Source organism: Balaenoptera acutorostrata, chromosome 17, assembly GCF_949987535.1.
Source record: "Balaenoptera acutorostrata chromosome 17, mBalAcu1.1, whole genome shotgun sequence".
Lineage (NCBI taxonomy): Eukaryota > Metazoa > Chordata > Mammalia > Artiodactyla > Balaenopteridae > Balaenoptera > Balaenoptera acutorostrata.
The window spans coordinates 1,270,135-1,295,733 of record NC_080080.1 but is presented as its reverse complement, the minus strand read 5'-3'; the positions used below and the strand labels follow the sequence as shown (position 1 = coordinate 1,295,733).

General features: G+C 54.1%; 2 protein-coding genes across 6 annotated transcripts in view; both read left to right on the top strand.

Moving 5' to 3' along the window:
• Positions 1-1,932: 1,932 nt before the first annotated feature.
• GPIHBP1 (glycosylphosphatidylinositol anchored high density lipoprotein binding protein 1) lies at positions 1,933-4,011 on the top strand. 5 transcript variants are annotated; one of them, XM_007166869.2, is made up of 5 exons: positions 1,933-2,018; positions 2,338-2,427; positions 2,614-2,733; positions 3,346-3,459; positions 3,583-4,011. In XM_007166869.2, the coding sequence occupies exons 1-5, from the start codon at positions 1,967-1,969 to the stop codon at positions 3,816-3,818; spliced, it is 612 nt and encodes a 203-aa protein (XP_007166931.1). In that variant the 5' UTR covers positions 1,933-1,966; the 3' UTR covers positions 3,819-4,011. The 5 variants fall into 5 exon arrangements, with proteins under 5 accessions (XP_007166931.1, XP_007166930.1, XP_007166929.1 ...); XM_007166868.2 differs by having other exon boundaries at positions 2,308-2,400; XM_007166867.2 differs by having other exon boundaries at positions 2,308-2,427.
• Positions 4,012-4,047: 36 nt separating this feature from the next.
• The window catches only part of ZFP41 (ZFP41 zinc finger protein), a 24,594-nt gene continuing 3,042 nt past the window's right edge, over positions 4,048-25,599 (top strand). Inside the window, exons 1-4 of the mRNA XM_057532410.1 lie at positions 4,048-4,069; positions 5,699-6,179; positions 8,015-8,130; positions 18,567-20,052. Of these exons, the coding sequence (XP_057388393.1) occupies positions 4,048-4,069; positions 5,699-6,179; positions 8,015-8,130; positions 18,567-19,246 (1,299 nt within the window). The 3' untranslated portion in view covers positions 19,247-20,052. The remainder of the gene's footprint in view (positions 4,070-5,698; positions 6,180-8,014; positions 8,131-18,566; positions 20,053-25,599) is intronic.

Below are 25,599 nucleotides of genomic sequence, written 5' to 3'. Positions count from 1 at the left end.
GCAGGCGTGTCTGAGGCCAGAATGTCTGGGGGGGGGCCAAGGGGGGGGCCCACACTCACTCTGACCTGAGGGCTGGGGGCCTCATGCACTCCTGTGGGCCACCAGCCTTGGCCAGGCCTGGCCACGTGACTGCGTCCACGTGAGCGGGACCCGCCCCCAGCCCCCTGGCTGTGGGGGAGGAGGGGTGAGGTGCAGCCTGGGGCAGGGAGGGTGGAGCTGAACCTCTGCAGTAATTCCTTGTCGGTAAAGCAGTGATGGTAACGCTACCTGGCCCTAGAGTTGTTGAGGACAAGTAAAATGACATTTAATTTTACTTAGTGAATTAAATGTGCTAGTATTATCTGCACCCCGGCCGAGGAGGAGCTGGGCCTGTCTGGGGGGCACAGGCGGTGGGTGAAGACTCCCTGCTCCCTAACAGTTCTGGGAACCCCTGTGGAGCCCTTCCTGGGAGCAGCTCCTGTGACCCCAGATCAAAGCACCTGCAGGAGGAAGCCGGGTCTGCGGGGGCAGCTGGGTGGGGCGGCCGTGGACACAGGCCTGAGGAATGAAGAGGGCAGGTCCAGGGCCGTGAGCACCAGACTGAGTGAGACCCTGGCTGGAGAGTGATTTTGGCCTCCAGGCGGGGAAGGGCTGCAGGCAGCTGGTAACGGAGGCCAGGCAGCTTCCTGCAGAAGCTGAGGGTGGCCAGGCCGGCCCAATGCCCGCTGGAAGGCGAGAGTGCATTGGTCCAGAGGAACGGGGGAGGGACGATGACACCTGGTGGCTGAGACTTCGGAGAAATGTCATCCCAGCCGGCCCTGTGGGGACTGTGCCGGGAGCCGCCGTACACGCCAGCGGGCACTGGCTCCTGATGGCCACGACCACTGTGAGAGCACTGAAGCCCACAGAACCAGGGAGAAGAGGACTGGGCCCAGGCGGTCTTACCCCAGAGCCAGCTCTCAACCTCTGCTGCAGGTGGTCCCTGAGAATGTTCCACCCACTGGGGAAACTCAGGCTGGGCAAGTTCAGGGAGTGGGCCAGGCAAACAGTAGGCGGGCTCGCGTCCCTGGCTCCAGGCCCCAATCTAGCCTCCTGCCCCTGCCCCCTCCCTCCCATGGCCTCCAGGAAGGGGCTTCTCAGCAGCCCCCGTGCTCGGTCTGCGGCCCGCAGGGGAGGAACGGGAGAGTGGGGCAGCCCAGGCCCACACACAGTGCACGGGCAGGAGCGCAGTGGCCGGAAAAGGCAGGCTCCCAGTGGCTCCCCAGGCCTCCACCCCGCCCTGGATGGCTGGCATGGAGCTCTGGAGGGCAGGGGCCAAACGCAAAGGATGGATAGGGTGTGAGGTGATGGTGGGAAGGCTTCTCTGAGGAGGTAACGCCTGTGCAGGTGGGACAGCCTCATGGACGTTGGCAGGAACAGCATTCCAGGCAGAGGGAACAGCCAGGATGAGACCCTGAGGTGGGAGGGAGGGCAGCCGGCGGCCAGTGGGCGAGCGCAGTGCTGGCGTGACAGGCAGGCCTAGTGGGAGGACTGCGATTGTGCTTTTCTTTGAAATCCTCTTAACAAGAGGCCCCCGGAATGTCGATGATGACTCACGGCTGAGTGGTCTGCAGCTGGAGGGCCCGTGAGGCCAGCGTGACCTGGGCCGGGGTCCTTGGGGTCCGGACATGGGGCAGTGGGCTGGCCGGCCCGCACTACTGGGCTGAGGCCTCAAGGCCAGGGCAGAGCCACACAGGTGGACGGGACGCCCCGGGGCCAACCACAATGACTTCCCCTCCCCCACCCAGCCCCTGGAGTCAGGGAGGGAAATGACCTTCCCTGGCCCAGTGCCTGGCCTGGGGGCCAGTGTGAGGCCCATTGTTTGAGGCTGGAGCTGGGGGGTCCAGGGCCTCCGGGAAGCCCCCGGCAATGTCCTTTGTCCCACTTCCCACAAATCCAGAGGCCCAGCGAGGACCCGAGTGAGCAGACGCGCGGCAGCCCCGACAGGATGAAGGTGCTGGCGGCTGTCCTGCTGGCCCTCCTGCTGTGCGGGCAGCAAGGTACTCGGGGCGAGGGGAGCGCCTGCAGCGAGGGGGACAGCACCGTCCAGGCGCACAGGACCCCCAGGAGCGTCCAGCCTGGGGGCAAGACATGGCTTGGGAAGAAGGAGGGAGTGCAGCTGGAGGCCGAGGCCAGAGGGAGGTGGATGGGGCTGTCCTGGGTCCCCACGGCTCCCTGAACCTCCAGCCCCAGCCCAGCCAGGCCCTGGGGGCGGGGGCTCCCTCCCCACCCAACCCCCGGCTCAGCCTCTCAGAGAGGCAGGCTTTGGGGTGCCCTCTCCTCTCGCAGCCTCAGTTTCCTCTTCTGTGAAATGGACAGGCCATCCTGACGGCTACGGGCCAGCTGCTGTACAGGGCCAGCGCACAACCCCTAGTGTTGCCGGTAAGGACAATGCCAGGCTACACACAGGTGAGGAAGCAGGGCCAGGGTTCGGAGACCCAGACAGCGACCTCACCAGCTTGGGAGGCGGCGGGGAGGACAGAGGGACTGGGAAGGGGGCTGATGGATCGAGGGGTGGGGGCGTGGCACTGGACCCCGAGCATGTGTCCTCTGTGCCCGGGTAGTGGAGGTTTACAGGCGTCCCTGCGCGGCCAGGCAGAGGGCGGGCGCAGGAGGTCGAGGATGACGACGTGGACTCTGGGCCCGAAGGCTATGACGACGAGGATGACGAGGAAGATGAGGAGGCCAGCGTGACTGCAGGCAGCAGCGGCACAGGTACCTGCCCACCCCGACCCCACGGTGGGGCACTCGTCCCCCTTTTCCAACACAGGCACGGGTACCGCCGAGGGCCAGGGTCCGCGAGGCTGCCAGTGAGGACACGACAGGCAAAGGCCTCCCCCTGTGAGCTTCCCTTCCCTCGTGGGGGAAGGGGTGAGGAGGGGCCCCTGACACTCAGCAGACCCTCACCTCTCACCCTGACCGTGACCCTCAACTGCCATCCAGAGTAGGGAGGCCTAGAGAAGGAGCCATTCCTGGGAGGGACAATGGTGTCGGGGCAGAGAGGTTAAACAGGAGTTCACCAAGCAGACAGGAGCACAGCAGAGCCCCGGGATGGGGATACCAGAGAGTCAGAGGCCCTGGGTGTGGAGTCCTGTTCAGAAAGACGTGAGCATCCTGGCACTGGTGGGGCAGGGCCAGGGGAAGGAAAGGGGGCCAGTGCTGAGGCAGGGGCGCAGGGAGGCTCCAGCAGGGCAGGGTTGGTGGGGACCAGCTGAGAGTGGGTGAGTTGGACAGGAATTGGGAAGAGACGTTGGAGGTGAAGAGGTGGGAGGTGGGATGCGTGGGTGAGCGGGGCGCTCTGGGGACTGAGCCCGCCCGGCCTCCCAGTGCGGCTGCGGTGCTACTCCTGCCAGACCCTGCACAGGGATGAGAGCTGCGAACAGATGCAGAGCTGCACCCTCCCCAAGACGTGCAAAACCATCGTCTCCCACTGGAATACTGGTGAGTAGGCCACCCGGGGGCAGCCGGACAGGAGGAGCCCACCACCCACATCTGTGAGGGGCCTCGTCCCTGCCCCGTCCACACAGTGTGACGCACTTTCTCCACCACCCCCTTCCCACCCAGAGTCAGGTCCCCGGACCACCTACTCGGGGTGGTGTGCAGACACATGTCAACCCGTCAGCAGGACGGTGGACGGATCCCTGACGACCATATCCTGCTGCCAGGCCAGCCTATGCAACATCCCGCCCTGGCAGGACCCCCAGGGGAGTGGGGCAGGTGACCCCCAGGGTAGACCCTCAACCGCGGCCACCACCCTCCTGCTCAGCCTCCTCGCCGGCCTTCAGGCAGTGGGGGTCTGAGTGGGGGGCGTCCCATCCCCACCCCCGGCCCAGCTTATACCTGGCTGGCCAGCACTCTGTCCACTGTCTTCCCCTCCCTTCCCCTCCCCTGCCCCACCCCAGCTTTGGAGAATAAACTGGAAGCGTCTGTAATGATCCGGCCAGCACTGGTTCCTCACAGCCACGTCTACCTTTCCTCTGTTTCCCCATCTAGCACCCTGGCCTCCTCTCCCTGCCTGTGTGTGGCAGGATGGCCAGCACGTGGGCCTTAGGTCAGGCCTCAGCTGCTCACAGGGTGGGTCCACACAGCTCCCGCCCCTGGCAGAGAAAACACTCACCATATGCCATGGGGAAGACCACCCCAATTTGCTCCCCAACTTCCACCAACAAAACACCTCCATCCATGTGATGGGCAGCCCATCTGGGGGAGGAGACTTTGGGAGGAAGGCTTCCTTGGCCTATAGGAGGAAGGGCCCCGCCACCCCGGGAGGCTGCTGGGGTTTGGGGGTGGAGTTAATGAGGGGCTGGAAGAAGAAGAGAAAAGAGAGGGAGGCAGGAGGGGTGGCCAAGATGGGACTTTGCAGCCGACCGCTCAGTCTGGTGGGTGCCGAGGGCATAGGGGCAGTGAATGGGGCGGTCAGGCCACCAGCATCAGGGAGGGGTGACATGGCCTCTGGGCTTCTGAGGAGAAGAGGAGAGGAGCAGTGGGAGGGGGCCAGGTAGGAGAACCTCAGCTTCCCCAGCGTCTGCTCTGGCTAGCCTGGTGTCATTGGCTGCTGGGCACTTGGCCTTCTTGACTGGTGACAGAACAGAGCCCTGGAGTGGGAGGGAGAAGGCCTGGGCCTGGGCCTCAGTTTCCCCATCAGAGCAGTACAGAACAAGGCTTAGAGGACCCCTGATCCCCACCAGCTCAACATCCCCTGGGCTGGGAAGCCCAGAACTCTATCCTGCCTGTCAAGTATCCCAGCAGGCAGAGTAGTCTCCCACTTTCCATTCTCCCCTTTCCTTACTAATAGAAACCTCAAGGCCTAGCTGGGGATGGGGGGTAAATCCTTTAGGTAGAGATGGCGTATCTTTCTCTTCTCCTTTCTCCTTCTGGTGGCTGGAATGATGGCTGGAGCACAGCAGCCACCTTGCACCATGAGGTGGCATACTGAGAATGGCAGGGCAGCATGGAGGAAGGGGCCTGGACCCATTATACCAGCCTTGCACTGCCTAGCTCAGGACCCGTTTACCTGGGAGGGAAATAAACCTCTGCCATCTTGAAGCTAGTTATTTTGGGTTTCTCTGTTTCTTGCATTTTCACACGCTCTCATGCATGTGCATGTATTCACATGTACTCCCACTCGCACACACACTCATGGACACACACATCTGCACACACAGTCCCTACAAAAGCACAGCAGATAAGAGCAGAGCTCGGGGGTCACACTGCCTGGGTTCAAATGTTAGGCCCACACCCTCCAGGTCCAGGCCCCGGGTGAGCCCCTTCGCCTGCAGCTGGGTTTCCTTATCTGCCAAGTGGGAAAGTAGGAGACCCCTCCCTGTAGGGCTGCAGTGAGAATTGACTGAAGCGCCGAGGGGGCTGCTTGTAGCCCATGCCTGGCAGAGAGTAAACGCTCAGCAAACACGCGCTACTGTTGTCAGGGCAACCCTTATGGCCCCGCCCCTGTGTGCCACCTGCGTGTGCAAGCTCATGGGAGACGCCCCACCCGAGTCCTTTACCATCAAAAGAAGCCTCGTTAGCCACACCCGCCCGCTGTAGAAACACTGGGCGCCATCACCTGCGTTCACAGGATTCCCTTCAACCCTCCGCCCTGAAGCCCCCAGAGCTCTGAGTGCACAGACGCCCCCGCCCCCCGTGCGCCTCTGGAGCTGACCTCCTTCACGGCCCTTGACAGCAGGAGGGAGCCAGGTCGGGCTCAGTCTGAAGCCACTGGCTGAAGGGCCTGCCCTGGGCTCCTGCTTTGGCGACAGCCTCTTCTCGGGCCTCCGGGCGCCCTGCGTGCAGCTGGGCCCCCGATTCCCGCCCTGGAGAGCAGAAAGCACAGCCCTGACCCCTCACTGGGGCTTTAACCTGCCCCTGCCCGAGGGCACAGGAAGAAGCAAGTGGTGCCTTGAGCGGGCAGGTCCAGCTGTGGGCGGGGACCTGACATGCCTGCTGGGCACCCCGTCCCAGAACACCGCCCCTCCCCGCCGCCCAGCCAGCTCACGGTCCTGGCACCCAACAGTCCCTCCGATGGAAGTGACACTTCTGCGCAAGGTCACGCAGCTGGTGGTGGCAGGTCCAGGACCCAGCTGCGGGCTTCCCGCCGACAGCGGCCGCCTTCCCGGGGCGCCACAGGCCAGGCGGGCAGTGGCTCCAGGGCGCCTGAGCCAGAGGTGGGAAGTGGCTAGATGGCGGCCAAGACCCAGCTGGGTGCCCCGGCCAAGTCCAGTGTGAGGCGTCAGCGGACGGTCACAGCCAGGGCCCTGTCACAGCCCCTCTGTGCCTTCCCAGGAGGCTGGCGGGGAGCATGTTCATCTAGATCACTGCCCCTGTTCCCCACGGCTGCCCAAACAAATGACCACAGACTCGGTGGCTTAAAACCACACACACGAATTATCTTATGGTTCTGGAGGTCAGAAGGTACCACAGGGCTGTGTCCCTTTTGGAGGCTGTGATGGTCAGTTTTATGGGTCAACTTGACTGGGCTAAGGGATGCCCATGTAGCTGGCAAAACATTATTTCTGGTGTTTCTGTGAGAGTGTCTCCAGAAAAGCTTGACATCTGAATGGCGGGCCTGAGAAAGGAAGACCACCGCCCAGGTGAGTGGGCATCACCCGGTCGATCCAAGGCCCCAAGGGAACAAACAGGCAGGACAAACTCACTCTCGTTTCTGGAGCTGGGCTGCCCATCCTCTCCTGCCCTCAGACACCGGTGCTCCTGGTTCTCAGGTCTTGGGACTCAGAGGGAATTTACACCACTTTCCTGTTCTCCCGCTTCCAGAGAGCAGGTTGCGGGGCTCCTCGGCCTCCAGGACCGCGTGACCCAATTCCTGTAATCAGTCCTCTGTGCGTGTCTGTGTCCTGACCTCCTCTTCTTATAAGGGCATCAGTCGGATTGGCTTGGGGCCACCCTCGTGACCTTATGTACCTTAATCACCTCTAAGAACCCCATCTCCAAACACAGTCCCGTTCAGAGGTCATGCAGTTAGGACTTCAGCATATGGATTTGGGGGACACCACTTCAGCCCATCGCAAGGGGGACAGGGCTCTGTGGGGGGCCCAGAGGGGGGCAACAGCCCTGAACTGAATTTAAAGGAGGTGCTCGCCAGGGTGGTGGAGATGGGGGAGGAGGGGCGGGGGAGCTGCAGGCAGACGGGGTGGAGGGTGGGTCGCGGTGGGCGGGGAAGGGCTGGAGCGCGGCTCACAACTCCGGGGCTCGGCTCACAAGCCCCGGGCCCGCCTGTGGCCCTCACGAGCACGGCTGGTGGCCAGGCGGGCCGCCCGCTCCTGCTGGCTTCCTCAGCACTCGGTCCGTCTGCTCCTCAGGGTGCCTGTGTCCCCCACGAGCCCCGTGGCAGCGGCAGCTAAGCTCCGAGCATCGGGTCCTGTTTGCAGACCTTCGCTGTCAACGGAGGCAGGCCTCTGCCCGCCCGCAAGCCCGCCCCCAGGCCGTCCCCGCCCCGCAGAGGGCACGCACCTGTGGTGACCTTGCGCCTGCCTCTCGCCTCCAGAGGTTGTGCTGTCACGGCCTGCAGCTCCCCCCCGCCCGCCCCACTGAGGGCCCCCCACATGGCCGTCTGGGGGCCTCGCCGGAGCCCCTCACCCCGGCCCGCACGCTGCCCTCGCCTCGGGGACCCTGTGGCGTTTGCGGGTGACCGAGCCTGGCACAACTTTCTGCCGCCAAAGCAGTGAGGGTGCTCGTCCTCCTAGGAGTCTGGACGTGGGCTTCCCGTGGGCACAGCGCTGCTGAAGGGCCTCTAGCAGCACCGGCCAGGCAGGAGAGGATGCCCGCTGACCCGGCGGTTCCTCAGACGCCCAGCCGGTGACGGCAGCGGCTCTGTGAGGTGCCTCCTCCTCCTTCTGGACGAGAGCAGGGGGCGTGAGGGGCCCCTCCAGGTGCCCGGCCCGCCCGCCCGCGGACAAGGAGGGGCACGGCTGTCCCAGAGGCCAGGGCACGGGAGCGGGAGGGGCCCCGGGCGGTGGGCCAGCCTCCGGGCCTCGGTGCTCAGGCCTCGGGACCCTCCAGAGCAGGCCCTTCCCCCTGGGCACATGCAGGCGCTCGGCCCCCCCGAGGGCCCCCCTCAAGAGACTGATGCTGGAAACTTCCGGAGCCTGGTGGCCCGAGGTAAGGGCTCTGCCCTGCAGCTCAGACGCCCTTGAGGCTTCCCGGCTTTTCCAGTGTGACATGGGGACCAGGCGTGAGATGCCTGCCGGGCCTCCAGGTTGAACTGGCCTCTTCCTGGCTGAGGGGCCTTGGCAAGAGGCTCGGCCTCTCTGTGCTCAGTTGTCTCTCCCACGAAACTGCAGAAACACGGAGCCCGTCTCCTGGCATCCCCGTGGAGGCTGGCGGGGTGCTGGCTGCCAGGCGCTGGTGCACCACCAACGCCAGGGGTGAATGCCATGGTCACTGCTCTGACCCCGGAGCTGTCCCTGGGGGGCTGCTCTGAGCTCCGAGCTGCTGTCCCTTGGGTTGGGAGGGTTCCTCTGGGCCCTGCACTTTGGCCTTTGGAGGCAGGCCTTCTGTCTCTCTTCCCAGCATTGGGTAAACCCACTCGCCCTGCTCCCTTCCAGGTCCCCTGCCCCTGTCCCACCCCCGGCCCCCTTGAGAAGGGAACAAATGAACCCAGTGGGCAGAGGGACCCCTTCTGCACCCCCTGGGATCCCCTCAGGCCCTGTGTCTCCACCCAGCCCTGGCGCTGGCAGCAAGCTCAGGCAGAATGCTGTGTTCCCTTCTTTTCTGGGCTCACCGGAGCTGCCAGCTGGACGAGGGGCTGCGGGAGTCCTGTCCCAGTGGGCAGTCCTGGGCATCCCGCCCCAGCTCCTTTAACGTGGTGTTTTCTTTGGGACTTCCTTTCTCTTAGCACAGGAAGCAGATGGCCATGGTCGCATTTCCTGTCCTTGTTCGCGACCATGAGAACTGGGTGAGGACGAAGCAGTGACCCCAAAGCAGGACATTCCTGAGGACAGAGATCCCCGGCCTTCGGCCTTGGACAGACCCAGCGGCGCCCTCCAATGACCACCGGGGTTCGCAGAAGCCGATGGACTCGGGGACTGGTCAGCAGTGGGAGCTGAGCGAGACCACCGACTCCCAGGCACACGGTCCGACCAGGAACTCTCCGGAAGGGAGGGGAGTCACAGCGATGTCACTCGAAGACGTCAGGCCTGCACACATCAAGGGCTCCTGCCTGAGAGCGGGTTGGGGGGAGGCCCACTTGGGGATGCAGAAATGTGTTTCAGTGTCAAGGATGCTGACCAGAGCAGAGCCGCCCTCACCCATGGGACCAGGGTGGCTTTGGGCACCCAGAGTTGGAGAACTGGGGCGGGGGCTATGCTGGAGTAACGTGGAAAAACCTCCCCTCGGGGTGCCCCCTTACTCAGCCTCATAATCCTCCCAGAAAGAAACCCAGGGTACGTGGCAGGGGCGGTGGCACGTGGGCTCTCAGCCCTGCAGAGCAGGCGTCCTGGAGAGGAGCAGCCCCGTGAAGCCCCAACCTCAGAACAGCCTCGGGCAGGAAACCGCTGAGTGCGGCGGCTGCAGGAAAGCCCTCAGCTCCGGACTGCTTGTGAACCACCAGCTACAATGAAAGAGAAGCTGTACGGACAGAACACAGCCTCAGAGTTGGGAAAATTCGCAAAATAACCAAAGGGGAGTTGGGAGGGGCTGTTCTAAACAGAGTCCATTGGAGGAAACTGGGAGTTTGAAGTTTAGTGGTTTTTCATTGGCTGAGCTGTTGCCAGGCAGGGAGAAAATCTTCCTTCCTCCTGCTGGGTAGTAAGCGGTAACCTTCCTCCTGTTGGGTCTGCAACTGAGGTGGAGTGACAGGGTGTGAGAGCTCCCCGTTCTGGCCTCCTGACTCCATTTTAAATGATGTTTCTGTTTATTAAATTTCACAGAAGTATTAAAATAACAACAGGAATCTAAGACCAAATATGTCCACAACCCCATTGCTTAATCAAATTACGTTTTCATGCATCCATATGCTTACTTAGGTTTTGAATCGTCACAGTTAATTCTGCATCTCTATTTTAATATTATAGTGTGTCTTTTTTCCACTTCGGCACAACTTTATTTCTCCATTCACCTTCCCTCTCATTTTGCCTGATCTCCATATACCCCATCTGGTAGCCAAAGTTAATAGAGCAGCAAACTACATCCTGCAGGCCAAATCGGCCAGCTACCTGTTTTTGTAAATAAAGATGCACTGAAACACAGCCACCTTATTTGTTTACATTTTGTCTATGGCTAATTTCACACTTCCAGGGCAAAACTGAATAGCTACAACAGAAGCCATCTGGCCTGAAAAGCCTAAAATACTTACTAGATGGCCCTCCACAGAAAAAGTTTGCTGGCCCCTAGCCTGGTGTGTGTGCTGCCATACATTACTCCATTCTCATATGGACATATAGAAACAAATACATGAATATAGGTTTTGTTTTAGCCATTGTTTGCTTTTATAATAAAACTTGCTTTCTTTTTACTTAACAATATCTTGAGGACAGTCATTGTGCGTGTGTGTGTGTGTGTGTGTGTGTGTGTGTGTGGTATGATGATTAAGAATACAAGCTCTGGAGTCAGAAGCTTGGCTCTGCACTCACTAGCTCTACGATCTCTGGAAAATTTTCTGACTTCTCTGTTCCCCAATTTATTCAGCCATGTCATGGAGATGTTATAGTACCTAAATCATTGGGTTGCTGTGAGGATTAGATGAGATAACACATGTAAAATGCTTAGAACATTCAATAAACTCTTAGTAAACATCAGCTATTATTGTTCATTCAAAAATATGTATTGAGGAAATTCTGAATAGTTGAAGTAATAGCAGCAGCATAAATCTGAATCTTCTAACATTTCCTTCAAAATATCAATAAAGAACAAATAAAATGACAGAAGACTCATGCCCTAGGCGTAACTATAAGACAGAAAACATCCGAACTTTGAGTTACCTGTAAAACAAGAAGCAAGAAGGGGAATTTAAGATCCTGAAAAAGAAAGTTTTCAAAAATCAAACACCACACATCCTTTCCCCACTGACACCCCTCTTCCACAAACAAAAGCCATCAGGTAACGAAACTATGCTTTTTTTTACATTGACACAAGAGGTCCCTCTTGGGCTAGGAATCTTGTAAAACAACCCATACCTCTGTACACAGAAATGCAGGGGTGAGCTCACCATCTCTCTAAAACCACTACGCAAAGGGAGAGAAAATGGGGATCAAACAATTCAGCTCATGAAAATTCCCAAAATAACCAATAGCAAAATAGAAGGAAACTGTAACTCCAAACTGAATCAAATATCTGCAAGTATTTGGAGATATGGAAACAAAGGGGAAAAAAACTTGAATCAGAACAGAAATGAACAAAAAGCAGGAAGAAATAAGGGAACTCAGGAAAACATAGAAGAAAAATCAATAACCAATCAGAAATGAAGACTGAATGACAAGATGAACAAGGAAGAACAGATTTGAATGAAATTAATAAGGAAAGCAGGAAAATAACAAAGAGAATTTAAAAATGAAGAAGTAAGAAGTGTTAGAGAGAAAGTGATCAAAATGGAAGACAGGCAAAGAAGAGATAATGTATGGAAAACTGAAATTCCTGAAGAAAATAAAACAACGGAACAGAACTAAGACTTAAAACTATAATCCAAGAAAAGTTTCTGGAAATAAAAGAAAACCTAAATCTACATCTTGAAAGGGATCACTAGGTACCAGGAAAACATAAGCCACAATGACCAAGTCTGAGACCGCCTAGAAAAACTATGAGATTTTGACGATAAAGAAAAAGTCAAGGTTCCCAGGCAAAAAGGTCAAATATTTTCCAGGAGCAGAAGAATTAGACCAGCATCAAATTTCTCAAAATCCACAACAGTAAGCAAAGCGACAATGGAGCAGAAGTTTCAAAAAAAGCAAGAAAGGAAACTGTGAACCAAGGGTTGTGTATCCACTCACACTGTGATCTTACAGGAGCTCAGGGATCCTGTACCTTTGAGCCCAACAGGAGGGATGTACCAGAAGCTTCATCCAACCAAGAGATGACAGGAACTTCAGCAAAAAAACATGGATGGTGTGATCATTTAATGCCCTGACCTTGGATCTAACATCAAAAAAAAGTGAGTGGTGGGACTTCCCTGGCCATCCAGTGGTTAAGACTCCATGCTTCCACTGCTGTGGCCCAAGTTCAATCCCCGATTGGGGAACTAAGATCCCGCAAGCCGCGTGGCATGGCCAAAAAAAAAAAGTGAGTGGAAGAACGTACTTTATATGTATTTTCTGACCAAGTAGAAATAACGTAACTTCTAAAATGTGAGGAGGTGGGAGAGAAGGAGATGGGAAATCTCCCTGATTGTGTATCGGCGACAGTACAAGTTAGGATAACATTCAATCTAGGTGAGCACAGCTCTTTCCTGCTGAGCCAAGCTTGCCTCCCATGTGCCATTTCGTGTCCTAGAATTCTCTTCTCCCTGTTGGGTCCCCACCCATGACCCCCACATCAGAACACATGCACCTTGTATGCAGGTGCCCGGGCTACAGCGCCCCACCGAGAAGGAAGCCGATATTCTGGAAGGTGAGCATTCTGAGCACTTGGCAGGGGCCTGGAGCAAAGGATGCTCCAGAAAAGCCTCCAAGTCCCCCAGCTCTCCTCCTCACAGAGGCTGCCCCCATGGAAAGAGGACCCCCTTCCTCCCTCATCCCCCAATGTTGCTGTACATATTTATAGGGCAGCTGGTGGTGGGGGGGACAGGTCTGGGTGACAGCAGGGCTTCCTGGCTGGGGAAATGGCCTCTGACCAGACCTTACACACCAATGCTGTTGGCATCACCTGGAGCTCCTGGTGGACCAACTCGGCCACCAAAGGGGGGCTGGAGGGAGCCACCAGGGCCACCAGGAGGCCAAGCTTTGTGTCTCTCCTCAGAGACAGGAGAATGCCTTTCTTTCTGCTGTGCTGCTTCTTCTCAGTCGCATTCTCTCTGTCCAGCCATCAGTCACTCAATAATATTGATTCTGTACCAGCTCTGGGCTGGGCCGTGTTTGGGGTCCTGGGGATACAAAGGTGAATAAGGCAGGTGCTGATCCGAGTCATAGGTGGTATGTAATGTGTAGAGACAGACGCACAAGCAGAACAACTCCACATAAAGTTGCAAAGGTAGGACAGACGCACACACTGAGGGCTGAACTGAGCAGTCTTGGAGGACAGGTCAGTCAGGTGCAGGAAGGCAGGAGGGTATGCCAGGTACAGGGGAGCTCAGGGCCTGAAGCCCAGGCCTTGCAGAAACGTGCACTACTTGCTAGGGTCTCATGGAAGGGCAAGCGGTGGCAAGAGGGTGGCCAGCAGGTCGCTGGAGGGCCAAGGTAAGGGGACTTCTCAAGCCTGTAGGGGGAGCTCTCACGCCCAGCGTGTGTGGGACCAGCATCCCATTCCTTGTGCTGTGGGACCAGCCCCTCCCAACTCCCCCCTTAATCTTCCTTCTAGATTTGCCTATGGTCCACCATAGCTTGCATTTCCTGAATTGCAATTCCTCTGGCTATTCCCAAATAAACTTGCTTTTGCTGGTAAAATACCTGGCTATTATTATATTACTGAAGTTGACAGTAGCAACAAAGAAGGAAGAAGAGTTGAGTTTGGTCTTGAATATTTTGAAATCGAGGTACCTAAAGCTCCTGCAAGGGTGAAGTCCAGGAGAGAGCTGGACAGCAGGGGCTAGAAACAGAGATACGTGGGAGAAGGCTGTATCTAGGTGACATCAGGGTCAAGTGCCCATTCGTTGCACTGCACATAATGAGACCCCACCAGAAAAAGCAAAACCGTGCACCCCCAAAGACTTGATTTTCTAGCGTGGGAAGGGAAGATGAACATAATAAACACAATAATAAGGAAATTACATAGAATGTTAGAAAGTGGAAACTGCTATGAAAAAAAATGCAGGTAAGGGTGAGGGCCAGAAGGCGGAGAAAGAGGCAGAATGCTGTGGTATTACAGAATGTGAACCCCAACAGTGCAGGCAGCACCCAGGACGTGCTCTTAGCCAGCAGACTACAGCAGAGGTGACAGAAGGCTGCTCCTACCGTTAGGTCATATGAGACTCCACCCCAGTAGACCGGGGCCAGAGGCTCTCCACTGACCCTGAAAGAGCATGAAGAGGGCCACATGGCAGGGAACTGTGGGCAGCCTCTAAGACCTAAGGTCAGCCTCCCAACAGCCCAGAAAAAGCTGGCCCTCAGTCATACAGCCACCAGGAAAGGAAGCCTGCTAACAACCACATGAGTGTGGAAGCAGATCCTTCCACAGTCTCGCCTCCAGCTGAGAACACAGCCCACGGACACCATGACCGCAGCCTTGACAGACTGAGCAGAGGACCACCTAAGACTCGCTGGACTCCTGTCCCACAGGAACTGTGATATAACAAACACGTATTGTTTTAAGCTGCTAACCTTGTGATAACCAGGAAACTAATAGACACAGGGTAGTCAGTGGTCAGGGGTTCCCTCTAGGAGGTGAGCTCTCAGCAGGTGAAAGTGGGAGTGAGCCAACCAGACAGCTGGGGACAAGAGTCCCAGGCAGAGGGAGTGCCCAGTGCAACTGAACGCAAGCCACAGCGTGCCTGCTGCCTCTAAGGAACTCAAACAGGTGGCTGGCGGGGAGGGCACGAGTGAGGGAGGGGGCTGGGGTGAGCGGGGGGAGCCACAAGAAGAAGGAAGGGGTGCGGGGAGAGTGAGGGGGGGCTGAAGTGAGTGATGGAGCACAGGACTAAGGGGGCACAAGAGTAAGGGAGCGGGTGCAGAGGTGACTGAGGTGCAGCCAATGCGGGGCGGTGGCTGCGTGAGGGGGCGTGCGGGACCCCAGCAGAGCGGGAGGAGGTGGCTCGGGGGCGGAGTCCTCCGTGGCGCACCACCGAGATGCTGGGGCCTCGCCACCTAGAGCGGCACCGGAAACGTCCGGCTGGGAGCCGGCTCTTCCTGCGGGCACCGAAGGCGAGCGGGCGGGCGGGCCAGCGGGGATCGCCTGAAATGGGAAACCAGCTGAGGGGCGGAGCCCTCCCGGGAGCACCACAGAGAGGCCCGAGCCCTCGCCTCCTAGAGCGACGCAGGAAGGGGCGGGCCCAGAGGCGGGCCCTTCCGGCCGGCGCATGGGCGGAGTTGCTCGACTGTGCAGCTTCCCGGCACTGGGTAGCTGGGCTGCGGCGGGGCTCGGCGACGAGGCGTCCCTCCCAGCCCGGGAACGCTGCGAGGGGCGCGCCCGCCCCAACCTCCATGCAGGAATTCACTGGGTCCCTCTGGCATCGCGTGGGCCCCCCGCCCAGAGCAACGGCACTCCTCTCTCGGCTCCTGGGCGCCGCGGGGAGGAGGGCGAGGCTCGAAGACCAGCTCCGTGCGGATCGAGGTGGAGTCCCCGGGCCCAAGGCTGGCGAGGCTCTGTCAGGCGCCCTCTCCTCGGCTTCGACACCGCTGCGGGCCCGCAGGCGGGCCCGGGGCCCACAGACTGCTTGGGTGCATATTTGCCCTTGGATCTCCCACCACTAGTAATCCAGTCTCTCCCTGAGACCCCGGCTTCTGAGGACAAGTGAGGTTACCACGGAGTGTCCTGCTGCAGGGGGATACCCAAAGCTTCATGTTACAAGAGGCCTGGCACAGAGAGTGAAGGAGCTACACTGAAGTCGCACAGAAGGTACCAGCACCCCGGCCTTTAGGCCAGGGTTCTCGTCTGCTCTGGCAAGGTGGATTGAGTCTTCTGCGTGGCTGTAGCAGTCACCAGGCCTACAGGCCTGTGAAATGAAAAGACCAAGACAATGACCTCAGGTCTACGCCGCTTTTAATAATTAAATATTTTATTCCTTGGTGTGCACGGGACTTAGAGAAGTGAGTACGTCCAGTCTTTGCCATTAAGCACCTGCCAGCTTGAGTTAGGCAGACAAGACGATTATCTAGAATGTTTCCTGAGCAGCAGTATGTGCAGGCTACAGCCAAGTAACTAGGGATTCAAGGATGAAAAAGACACGATCCTTGCCCTGAAGAGCCCTCGCCTCATCGGGAGACTGCCGCATCAGTGACAAGCCACACGTGGAGTGACAGGAGTCCTGGTGGGGGAACAGTTCTTGGAGCACAGCCGGCAGTTATCAGGCTCAGTGGGTTCGAGGACCACCCCTCTCCATCAAGTGGGTCAGCACAGAGCCAAGCTGAGTTTACACCTTCCCTGGAGAGCCGTGAGCTAGAGGGTTGATGGCACTTTCCTGTTGGTTCTTGGTTTTCATCTGTTTCCTACTAACACTACACCTGAGCTCAAACTCCAGCCTGGCTGACTGGGGCCGTGAGCCTCTGCCCTGGTTCCTCCTACCTCCCCAGCAGAGATGCTCCCGTATTTGTGCATGCTTCGCTCAGCCTAGGTGGCCTTCCGTCGCCCTCAGTTCTGGCTCTCACCTGATGCTGAGAGCAGCCTCCTCCCAGAAGCTCCCTCCAACAGAGCCTTCAGAGAAGGACGTTTACCTGAAACCAAGTCAGGTGTATCTAAACATTTGCATTTAGAAGAAACCAGACTCTCAAACTCTTGTCAAGTTGGGAAACCTGTCCAGTCATTTTATGCGTTGCCTCTATGCATGGGAGAGTGGATGCAAGCCCAAGTACCCCCTTTAACTTAAAGGGAATTCAAAGCATTTGTACCTCAAAACGTATGTCACTTGGAACATTATCACCCAGAGCACCACATTTTAGGGTGAGACAAGCCTGTCAGGATATGGACCTCCCAGTAGATCGGGTAACCAGCACAGGCCGTGGGAGGTCTTCTCAGGGAAGATTTGAGGACTCAGAACACGATCTGCTTTCTTTGGAAAGTGCTTTCTCCTAATCTTGAGGAGGATTTCTTTTGCTAGCGGTTAAAGAGCCTGAAGTTTGTCAAGGCTTTATTCTGGAATTGCACTAGTTAGCACTGAGGAAAGAGGCAGGTCAACGAAGCTCAGAAATAATACGAAAAAGAAATAGATGAAGGTTCTTAACCAATGAAACATGAGCCATGCTGGTGATGCTTCTACAAGCACCTGGACCTGACCTGTCACTGGGACCGACTGATTCCTGTTTGAATTCGTGGTGAAATTGGGATTCTTTTAGATGGGATTAGAGACAGAGAATGTCAGATTTTTTAGACAATGCAAGCAAGATCGTAGTTGATGGTTCCCTGGGGTTTTGGCCTTCAATGGATGAGTTGGCTCCAGTTAAGTGCCACAAGGAGAATGGGAGCCGGGTAAGGGAACCAGCGAGTGGGGTCAGGGAGGACTGCCTGAGAAGGGCCCTCAGAGCAGAGCTCTGAATGAGTGAGGGGCCAGCACCACCAACACCTCCTCTCAGGACTGTTTCTAGGAGCAGCCAGGCGCTGAGGCAGGAAGGAATGTGTGGCAAACCTAAGGATGGCTGGGGGAGTGGGGAAGCACAGGGGCAGCAGTGTGAGGGGAGCCAGTGGGGATTTGGGCAGATATGTGATGGGGGTTCACTGGCTGCTCTGTGGAGGATGGACCCAAGGGAGGACCAGCGTGAGGGTGGGAGCAAGTTTCATCCAGCTCAGAATCCAGGCTCCAGGTGATGGGAGGTACCTTCCATGAGGGTCACATGTGGCTCCCACAGCCTGTAACTCCAAAAGCACGTTGTCTGGTCCCAAATACAAGAAGTGGAGAAGGAGGAAGTAAAGGGCGGGGAAAACTCCAATTTGGGGACCATGCGGCAGTCGTTGGTCCATGGTACACATGAGTCCTACTGGACGCAGGTGTGGAGACACCGGACCCTGGCAGAGGAATAAGAATTCCTTGGTTGGGACTTCCCTGGTGGCGCAGTGATTAAGAATCTGCCTGCCAATGCAGGGGACACGGGTTCAAGCCCTGGTCCGGGAAGATCCCACGTGCCGCAGAGCAACGAAGCCCATGCACCACAACTACTGAGCCCGCATTCCACAACTACTGAAGCCCGCGCACTTAGAGCCCGTGCTCCGCAACAAGAGAAGCTACTTCAGTGAGAAGCCCATGCACCGCAACAAAGAGTAGCCCCCGCTCGCCACGACTAGAGAAAGCCCGCGCGCAGCAATGAAGACCCAACGCAGCCAAAAATTAATTAATTAATTAATTAATTTAAAAAAAAAATTCCTTGGTTAGCAACTGAGTAAACGACGATGCCATCTACGGAGATGAGGAAAACTGGGAACAGTGAGGTTGGCGGGGGTGGGTTTCTGGGAAATAAGTGCTCTGTTTGGTCATGTCCAGCCTGAGACTCGTTAGATGTCCAGGTGGGATACGTGAGCAGGGAAGGGAAGGGGGCCGTGTTCCCATGCCTCCCCCACCCCTTCCCTGCCCATCTGTCCCTTCGTAACTCAGTGCTCAAAGACCTCACGGCTGTGTTCCTCCCAAATACTCGTTTAATCTAATGTTCATGGTCTTGTTTCTCTCCAGCCTCAGAAGGGTTGTTGGTGCTCTTCTCTTTGTTGCAGAGTTTCTGTTCCAGAACTGCAGTTACCAGCTTGGAAAAATACAGTGTTGTGTCTAAAGCAAGACCTTTCTGAAGAAGTGGCGTTACAAGGAAATTCGTAAGGCTGGAGAACTTTGCTGCTGGTCGTTCTCCTGGGCCCTTGCCGGCTTCCAGTGGTCCTTCCTCTCTTCTGGGGACAAGAAGGATGGAAAAGCCCACAGGCAAAAAAAAAGAAGGCACAGACCCCAGAGGAAGAAGTACGTGTGCAGAAGGACTCTCCCAAGGAAGATAAAGCGTCTAGGAAAAAGAAGCCAAACCAGAGATCCACTTTGGCCAAAAAGCACAGTAAGGAGCCCAGCCTGAGTCGTGAGGACGAGGAACACATGTTTGAGGCCTTCAACGCTTCATTTAAAGATGACTTTGAGGGGGTTCCTGTGTTCACTCCCTTCCGGAGGAAGAAGCCCTACGAATGCAGCGAATGTGGGTGCGTCTTTAAGCACAAGACGGATCACGTTCGCCACCAGAGAGTCCACACTGGAGAGAAGCCGTTCCAGTGTGCCCAGTGCGGGAAGACATTCAGGCACAGCTCCGACGTGACCAAGCACCGGAGGATTCACACCGGAGAAAAGCCCTTTAAATGCAGTGAGTGCGACAAAGCCTTTAACTGCGGTTCGAATCTCCTAAAACATCAGAAAACCCACACTGGAGAGAAGCCGTACGAATGTAAGGAATGTGGGAAAACCTTTGCCTACAGCTCATGTCTTATTCGCCATCGGAAACGTCACCCACGGAAGAAGCACTGAGCGTGGGGAAGCCATCCAGACTCGGAGCTTTGTGCCCGCGAGAACTGTCCTGGCAGGCCTGCCTGGGGGTCCTCCTCCCCTGGCATCTGATCGGGCTGGGGGTCCTGCCGTCACCAGCAAAACTGCCCCAGGCAGGCCAGCAAACACCAGTGTGGCCGGAGACCTTTCTGGTCTAGAGAATCTCCAGGGCAAGACATCATGATAACAAGGCAGCTCCTCGCAGCTGTGGCAGCAGGGAGGCGAGTGTACAAACTGCTGTCCAGGGAACAGGCTTCACACCCGAGCACGGCCAGCACCTCCCACTGCCGCCTCTGCCTGTGACTCCCATGCTGGCTTCGGCCCTCCCACCGGCTCCTTTGAAGACTGAGCTGCAGACCCTTGGCCCACTGGGTCCCAAGTCCACCTCCGTGCAGCCTGGCAGGAGGCCTGTGGCCCTGAGCTGGATGGCAGTGCTTCCACAGTGAGCACTGGGACCCCACTGTCACCTTGGCTGGCTGTGGCGGCGGTGCTGTGCTTTGTCCTCTGCCTTCCCTCCTCTCTGGAGAACCATTCCTTGAACTTGGCCCCTGCTCCCAGGAACTGGGCTCTCTGTGTGTCCTCCCGCATCAGCCATCATCCCAGCTGAGCAGCCTGACTTACCAGGTGGACCACTCAGGACACTAAATGCTGCCACTGTGGGAGCTTCCTGCCCTGGCCATGTGGGGCCCTGGGATGTTGACGGCAGCTTGGATGCAGCCTTTGCCTGCCGTGCGGCCTTTCAGACACGAGACGGTGGGCCTGCCCCCCAGGGCCAGCTCTCCGTTCAGGTTAGTTCCACTTCTCTGTGCTTGGCCCCCAGGTTCCATCCTACCCCCTTCACGTCCACGTGCTGTGCCTGCCCTTGGCGTCCCTCCAAGAGTGGTCTGGACGGGGGTTCTCCTGGGCGGGGGTGTGGTTTGTCCCAGAATTTCAGCACAGTATAAGAGGGGCGAGGGGACTGTCATCCAGGAAGTAATAGGGCTTTTTATCAGGAAAATGTTGATACCTACATTTTCAGCTCTTTGGACCCAGAAAACTAATAATGGCCTTGGTCTTGGGGGCTCCTCCATCAGGAGACAGGAGAGAGTGCTCCCAGTGGAAACATCCCTCCAGGTTAAGATTCTTACTCTTGTTCTTTCTAAAAGCTACGACGTTATAACAGCTCTGCCTGAGCTGGCACCTCCGCTTCACAGCTCGGCAGGCCCTCCTCCTCCCCCGACAGGCAGGCCCCAGGTGTGACCTGTGATCCTGCTCTCACAGCCCCGGAACTGGAGATGTGATGAGGCAAAGTTGTTCAAACAGGTGCCAGGGTCTGGCTTAGGGAAAACACACCTGTGATCCTGGGTGGGGAAAGGTTGCTATAAAGGAGGTCACTGGGACATTTGGCAAATGTTGGGTCTAGACTGTCCACAGGGGAGGGGAAGCACATCAGTGTCAAAGCTCCCTGGTTTGATGGCCTGCAGCCATCCCAGACAACGTCCTTGTCATGAAAGATGCATGCTGAGGTCTTAAGGGCCACAGGGTCATGACATCTGCAGTTTGCTCTCAAAGGCCGAGCAAAGAAGCAATAACAACAATGCAGATTGGCAGGTTGACAAACATTTCTGTTAAGGGACAGATAATAACTGTTCTTGGCTTTGTAGCCATAAGGTCTCTGCCACAACTCAGCTCAGCCATGACATGCAATAGCAGTCACAGCACAGAAACGGCCAATAAGGCTTTACTTACAGAAGCAGACAGTGGGCTGGATTTGGCCGGTTCCAGATGAAGGGTATGTGACACATTCCAGGGGTGTCTGCATCTGCTTCAGTTTGGTTTGGTTTTTATTTATTATGGTTTATAATATACCATGATGGATATATTGTTATATATAAAATATTGTATAAATGTACCATAAATTACAACACATCACATGTACTATAGAAAAATTATCGTTTTCTATGTTATTATGTTTCCACGTTAATACCAATGGGAAGCATTTTTTGTGGCTGCATAATGATCCATTAAATTAAAAGTTGACTTAGCCGTCTCCTAACAAAGGCATGTAGGCTGTTTCCAGTTTAGGTCATTATAAACAATGCAGTAAACATCTTTTCCACATTTAGGGCCAACAGGACCAGTTGCCAGAAATGAGCTGACAGGGAGATCATTCTGGCAAATACCTTCCCCCAGGTTGTGCTGCATAAGTGCCCCAGCAGTGCACAGACAGCAGATGGGTTTTAATCTCGCCAATTTGATAGAAGAAGCATTCTAATCTGGTGTCTTCTAGAGAGGAAGCAGGTGGCAAAGAGCGTAGTCTCTCAAGCCAGGGGTTACTGACTCGACCCTCGTGCCTTGGAGATGTGGGACCTTGGGCCCATCCTTCACCTCCTTGTGCCTATGGTTCCTCAGAGGTGACTCGGAGGCACTGACAGTGCTCAACCTGGTCAGTGACTGTGTGTGACCTCAGTGTCGTGCTGACCCCCAGTTCAGCCACTGTCAGCTCTGGTCACGTGTTAGTGTCCTTAGTGAGGGGACAGGCATGAGAGGTGGCTGTGCAAGCAGACAACCGTCAGTCCCTCTCTCAAGAGAATGAAATCAACCAGGAAAACAAGAGAGACATGAGAAGATAAATCACACAATCAAACTAAAATCAGTCCACCGTCTTTTTTGCCGCCTGTCATTTTGGCGCAGACGGACGGGCTCACTTCCCATTTCTTCTGAGTTAACCGTTATGAAACCGCATCACCACCAAGCACTGAACCCAAACCTTCCAGATAAATCTATTTTGATGGGGTTTTTTTTGTTTGTTTTTGTTTTTGTTTTTGTTTTTGCTATTGCTCTTCAAATGAAACTCAAATTCCCGAAAAAGAAAACCTTCTAAGTAGCCTGAGTCAAAGAAGAAAAACATGGGCTTCCTTGGTGGTGCAGTGGTTAAGAATCCACCTGCCAATGCAGGGGACACGGGTTCGAGCCCTGGTCCAGGAAGATCCCACATGCCACGGAGCAGTTAAGTCCGTGCACCACAACTGCTGAACCTGCGTTCTAGAGCCCATGAGCCACAACTACTGAGCCCACACGCCACAACTACTGAAGCCCCCTGTGCTCTGCAACAAGAGAAGCCACCGCAATGAGAAGCCCACGCACTGCAACAAAGAGTAGCCCCCGCTCACCACAGCTAGAGAAAGCCCACACACAGCAACGAAGACCCAACACAGCCAAAAAAAATAAATTTTTTAAAAGAGAGAAGAAAAAATGTAATGAAAGTTATAAAATACTTAGACCTGGATGATAATGAAAATACAACTTGCCAGAACTTCTGGTGCAACTAAAGCCAAACGGAAATTTGTAGCCTTATGTGACCAGCAGAAGAGCTGAAAATCAACAAGCTAAGCATCCAACTTTAAAAGTGAAAAAAGGCCAACAGAATAAACTCAAAGTAGAACGGAGGAAATAAATTATAGAAATTAATACGACTAATGGGAATGGATACCATGGAGAGCATTTTTTTAATAGTAATCTTTTATTTATTTATTTATTATATTTATTTTTGGCTGTGTTGGGTCTTCGTTTCTGTGCGAGGGCTTCCTCTAGTTGCGGCAAGTGGGGGCCACTCTTCATCGCGGTGCGTGGGCCTCTTCACTATCGTGGCCTCTCTTGTTGCAGAGCACAGGCTCCAGACGTGCAGGCTCAGTAGTTGTGGCTCACGGGCCTAGTTGCTCCATGGCATGTGGGATCTTCCCAGACCAGGGCTTGTACCCGTGTCCCCTGCATTAGCAGGCAGATTCTAAACCACTGCGCCATCAGAGAAGCCCCATGGAGAGCATTTTTAATAAAAGTTGGTTCTCTGACAGGACTATGAAAATTGACATTCCTTGGCAGTGGGATCCAGAAAGAGAGAAGGAAGGAGCAAAGGAGCTATTAGGAGTGAGAAGGGGAGGGTAATGGCAGATACATCAGAGATTAGAAGGATAAACTGTCGAACCAAGAGATGTGAGAACTCAAATGAAGTGGGTTATAGAAGAAAGATGAGTTACTGAAGCCAACTCGAGGAAATAGCCTGAAGAATCCTCTAACCAGACAGATTGCATTCATAGATGACATAAATTCATAGATGCATAGACGACATAAATTGCAGACGAAGGAACACTCCCAAATTCATTCTATGAGGCCACCATTACCCTGATACCAAAACCAGACAAAGATATCACTAAAAAAGAAAATTACAGGCAATATCACTGATATTATGCAAAAATCCTCAACAAAATAACTAGCAAACCGAATCCAACACTACATTAAAAGGGTCATACACCATGATCAAGTGGGATTTATCCCAGGGATGCAAGGATTTTTCAATATTCGCAAATCAATCAGTGTGATACACCACATTAACAAACTGAAGAATAAAAACCATATGGTCATCTCAATAGATTCAGAAAAAGCTTTTGATAATATTTAACACCCATTTATGATAAAAAAAGAAAAAGAAAACTCTCCAGAAAGTGGGCACAGAGGGAACATACCTCAACATAATAGAGGCCATATAGGACAAACCCACAGCTAACATCATACTCAGTGGTGAGCAGCTGAAAGCATTGCCTCTAAGATCAGGAACAAGATAGGATGTCCACGCTGGCTACTTTTATTCAACATAGTTTTGGAAGTCCTAGCCACAGCAATCAGAGAAGAAAAAGAAATAAAAGGGATCCAAATTGTAAAAGAAGAAGTAAAACTGTCACTGTCTGCAGATGACATGATACTATACATGAAAATCCTAAAGATGCCACCAGAAAACTGCTAGAACTCAATGAATTTGGTAAAGTTGCACGATAAAAAATTAATACACAGAAATCTGTTGCATTTCTATAACAACAAAAGATCAGAAAGCGAAATTAAGGAAACAGTCCCACTTGCCTACATATCAAAAAGAATAAAATACCTAGGAATAAACCTACCTAAGGAGGTGAAAGACCTGTACTCCGAAAACTACAAGATGCTGATGAAAGAAATCAAAGATGACACAAACAGATGGAAAGATATACCATGTTCTTGGATTGGAAGAATCAATGTTGTGAAAATGACTATACTCCCCAAGGCAATCTACAAATTCAAGGCAATCCCTATCAAATTACCAATGGCATTTTTTGCAGATCTAGAACAAAAAAACCTTAAAAGTTGTATGGAAACAAAAGACCCTGAATAGCCAAAACAATCTTGAGAAAGAAAAACAGAGATGGAGGAAGCAGGCTCCCTGACTTCAGACTATACTACAGAGCTACAGTCCTCAAAACAGTATGGTACTGGCACAAAGACAGACTTATAGATCAATGGAACAGAATAGAAAGCCTAGAGATAAACCTACGCACCTATGGTCAATTAATCAATGCAAAGGAGGCAAGAACATACAATGGAGAAAAGACAGTCTCTTCAATAAGTGGTTCTGGGAAAACTGGACAGCTACATGTAAAAGAGTGTAATTAGAACATTTTCTAACACCATGTACAAAAATAAACTCAAAATGGATTAAAGACCTAAATGTAAGATCGGATACTCTAAAACTCTTAGAGGAAAACATAGGCAGAATGCTCTTTGACATAAACTGCAGCAAGATGTTTTTGAATCCACCTAGAGTAATGAAAATAAAAACAAGAATAAACAAATGGGACCTAATCAAACTTAGAAGCTTTTGCACAGCAAAGGAAACCATAAACAAAACAAAAAGACAACCCACAGAATGGGAGAAAATATTTGCAAACGATGCAACTGACAAGGAATTAATCTCCAAAATATAGAAACAGCTCATGTGGCTCAATATCAAAAAACCCAATCAAAAAAATGGACAGAAGACCTAAATAGCCATTTATCCAAAGAAGACATACAGATGGCCAAAAAGCAGATGAAAAATGCTTAACATTGCCAATTATTAGAGAAATGCAAATGAAAACTACACTGAGGTATCACCTCACACTGGTCAGAATGGCCATCATCAAAAAGTCTACAAATTAATGCTGGAGAGGGTGTGGAGAAAAGGGAACCCTCCTACACTGTTGGTGGGAATGTAAATTGGTGCAGCCACTATGGAGAACAGTATGGAGGCTCCTTAAAAAACTAAAAATAGAGCTACCATATGATCCAGCAATTCCACTCTTGGGCATATATCCAGAGAAAACCATAATTTCAAAAGATACATGCACCCCAGTATTCATTGCAGCATTATTTACAATAGCCAAGACATGGAAGCAACCTAAATGTCCATTGACAGAGGAATAGGTAAAGGAGATGTGGTATATATATACAATGGACTATTACTCAGCCATAAAAAAAGAGTGAAATAATGCCATTTGCAGCAACGTGGA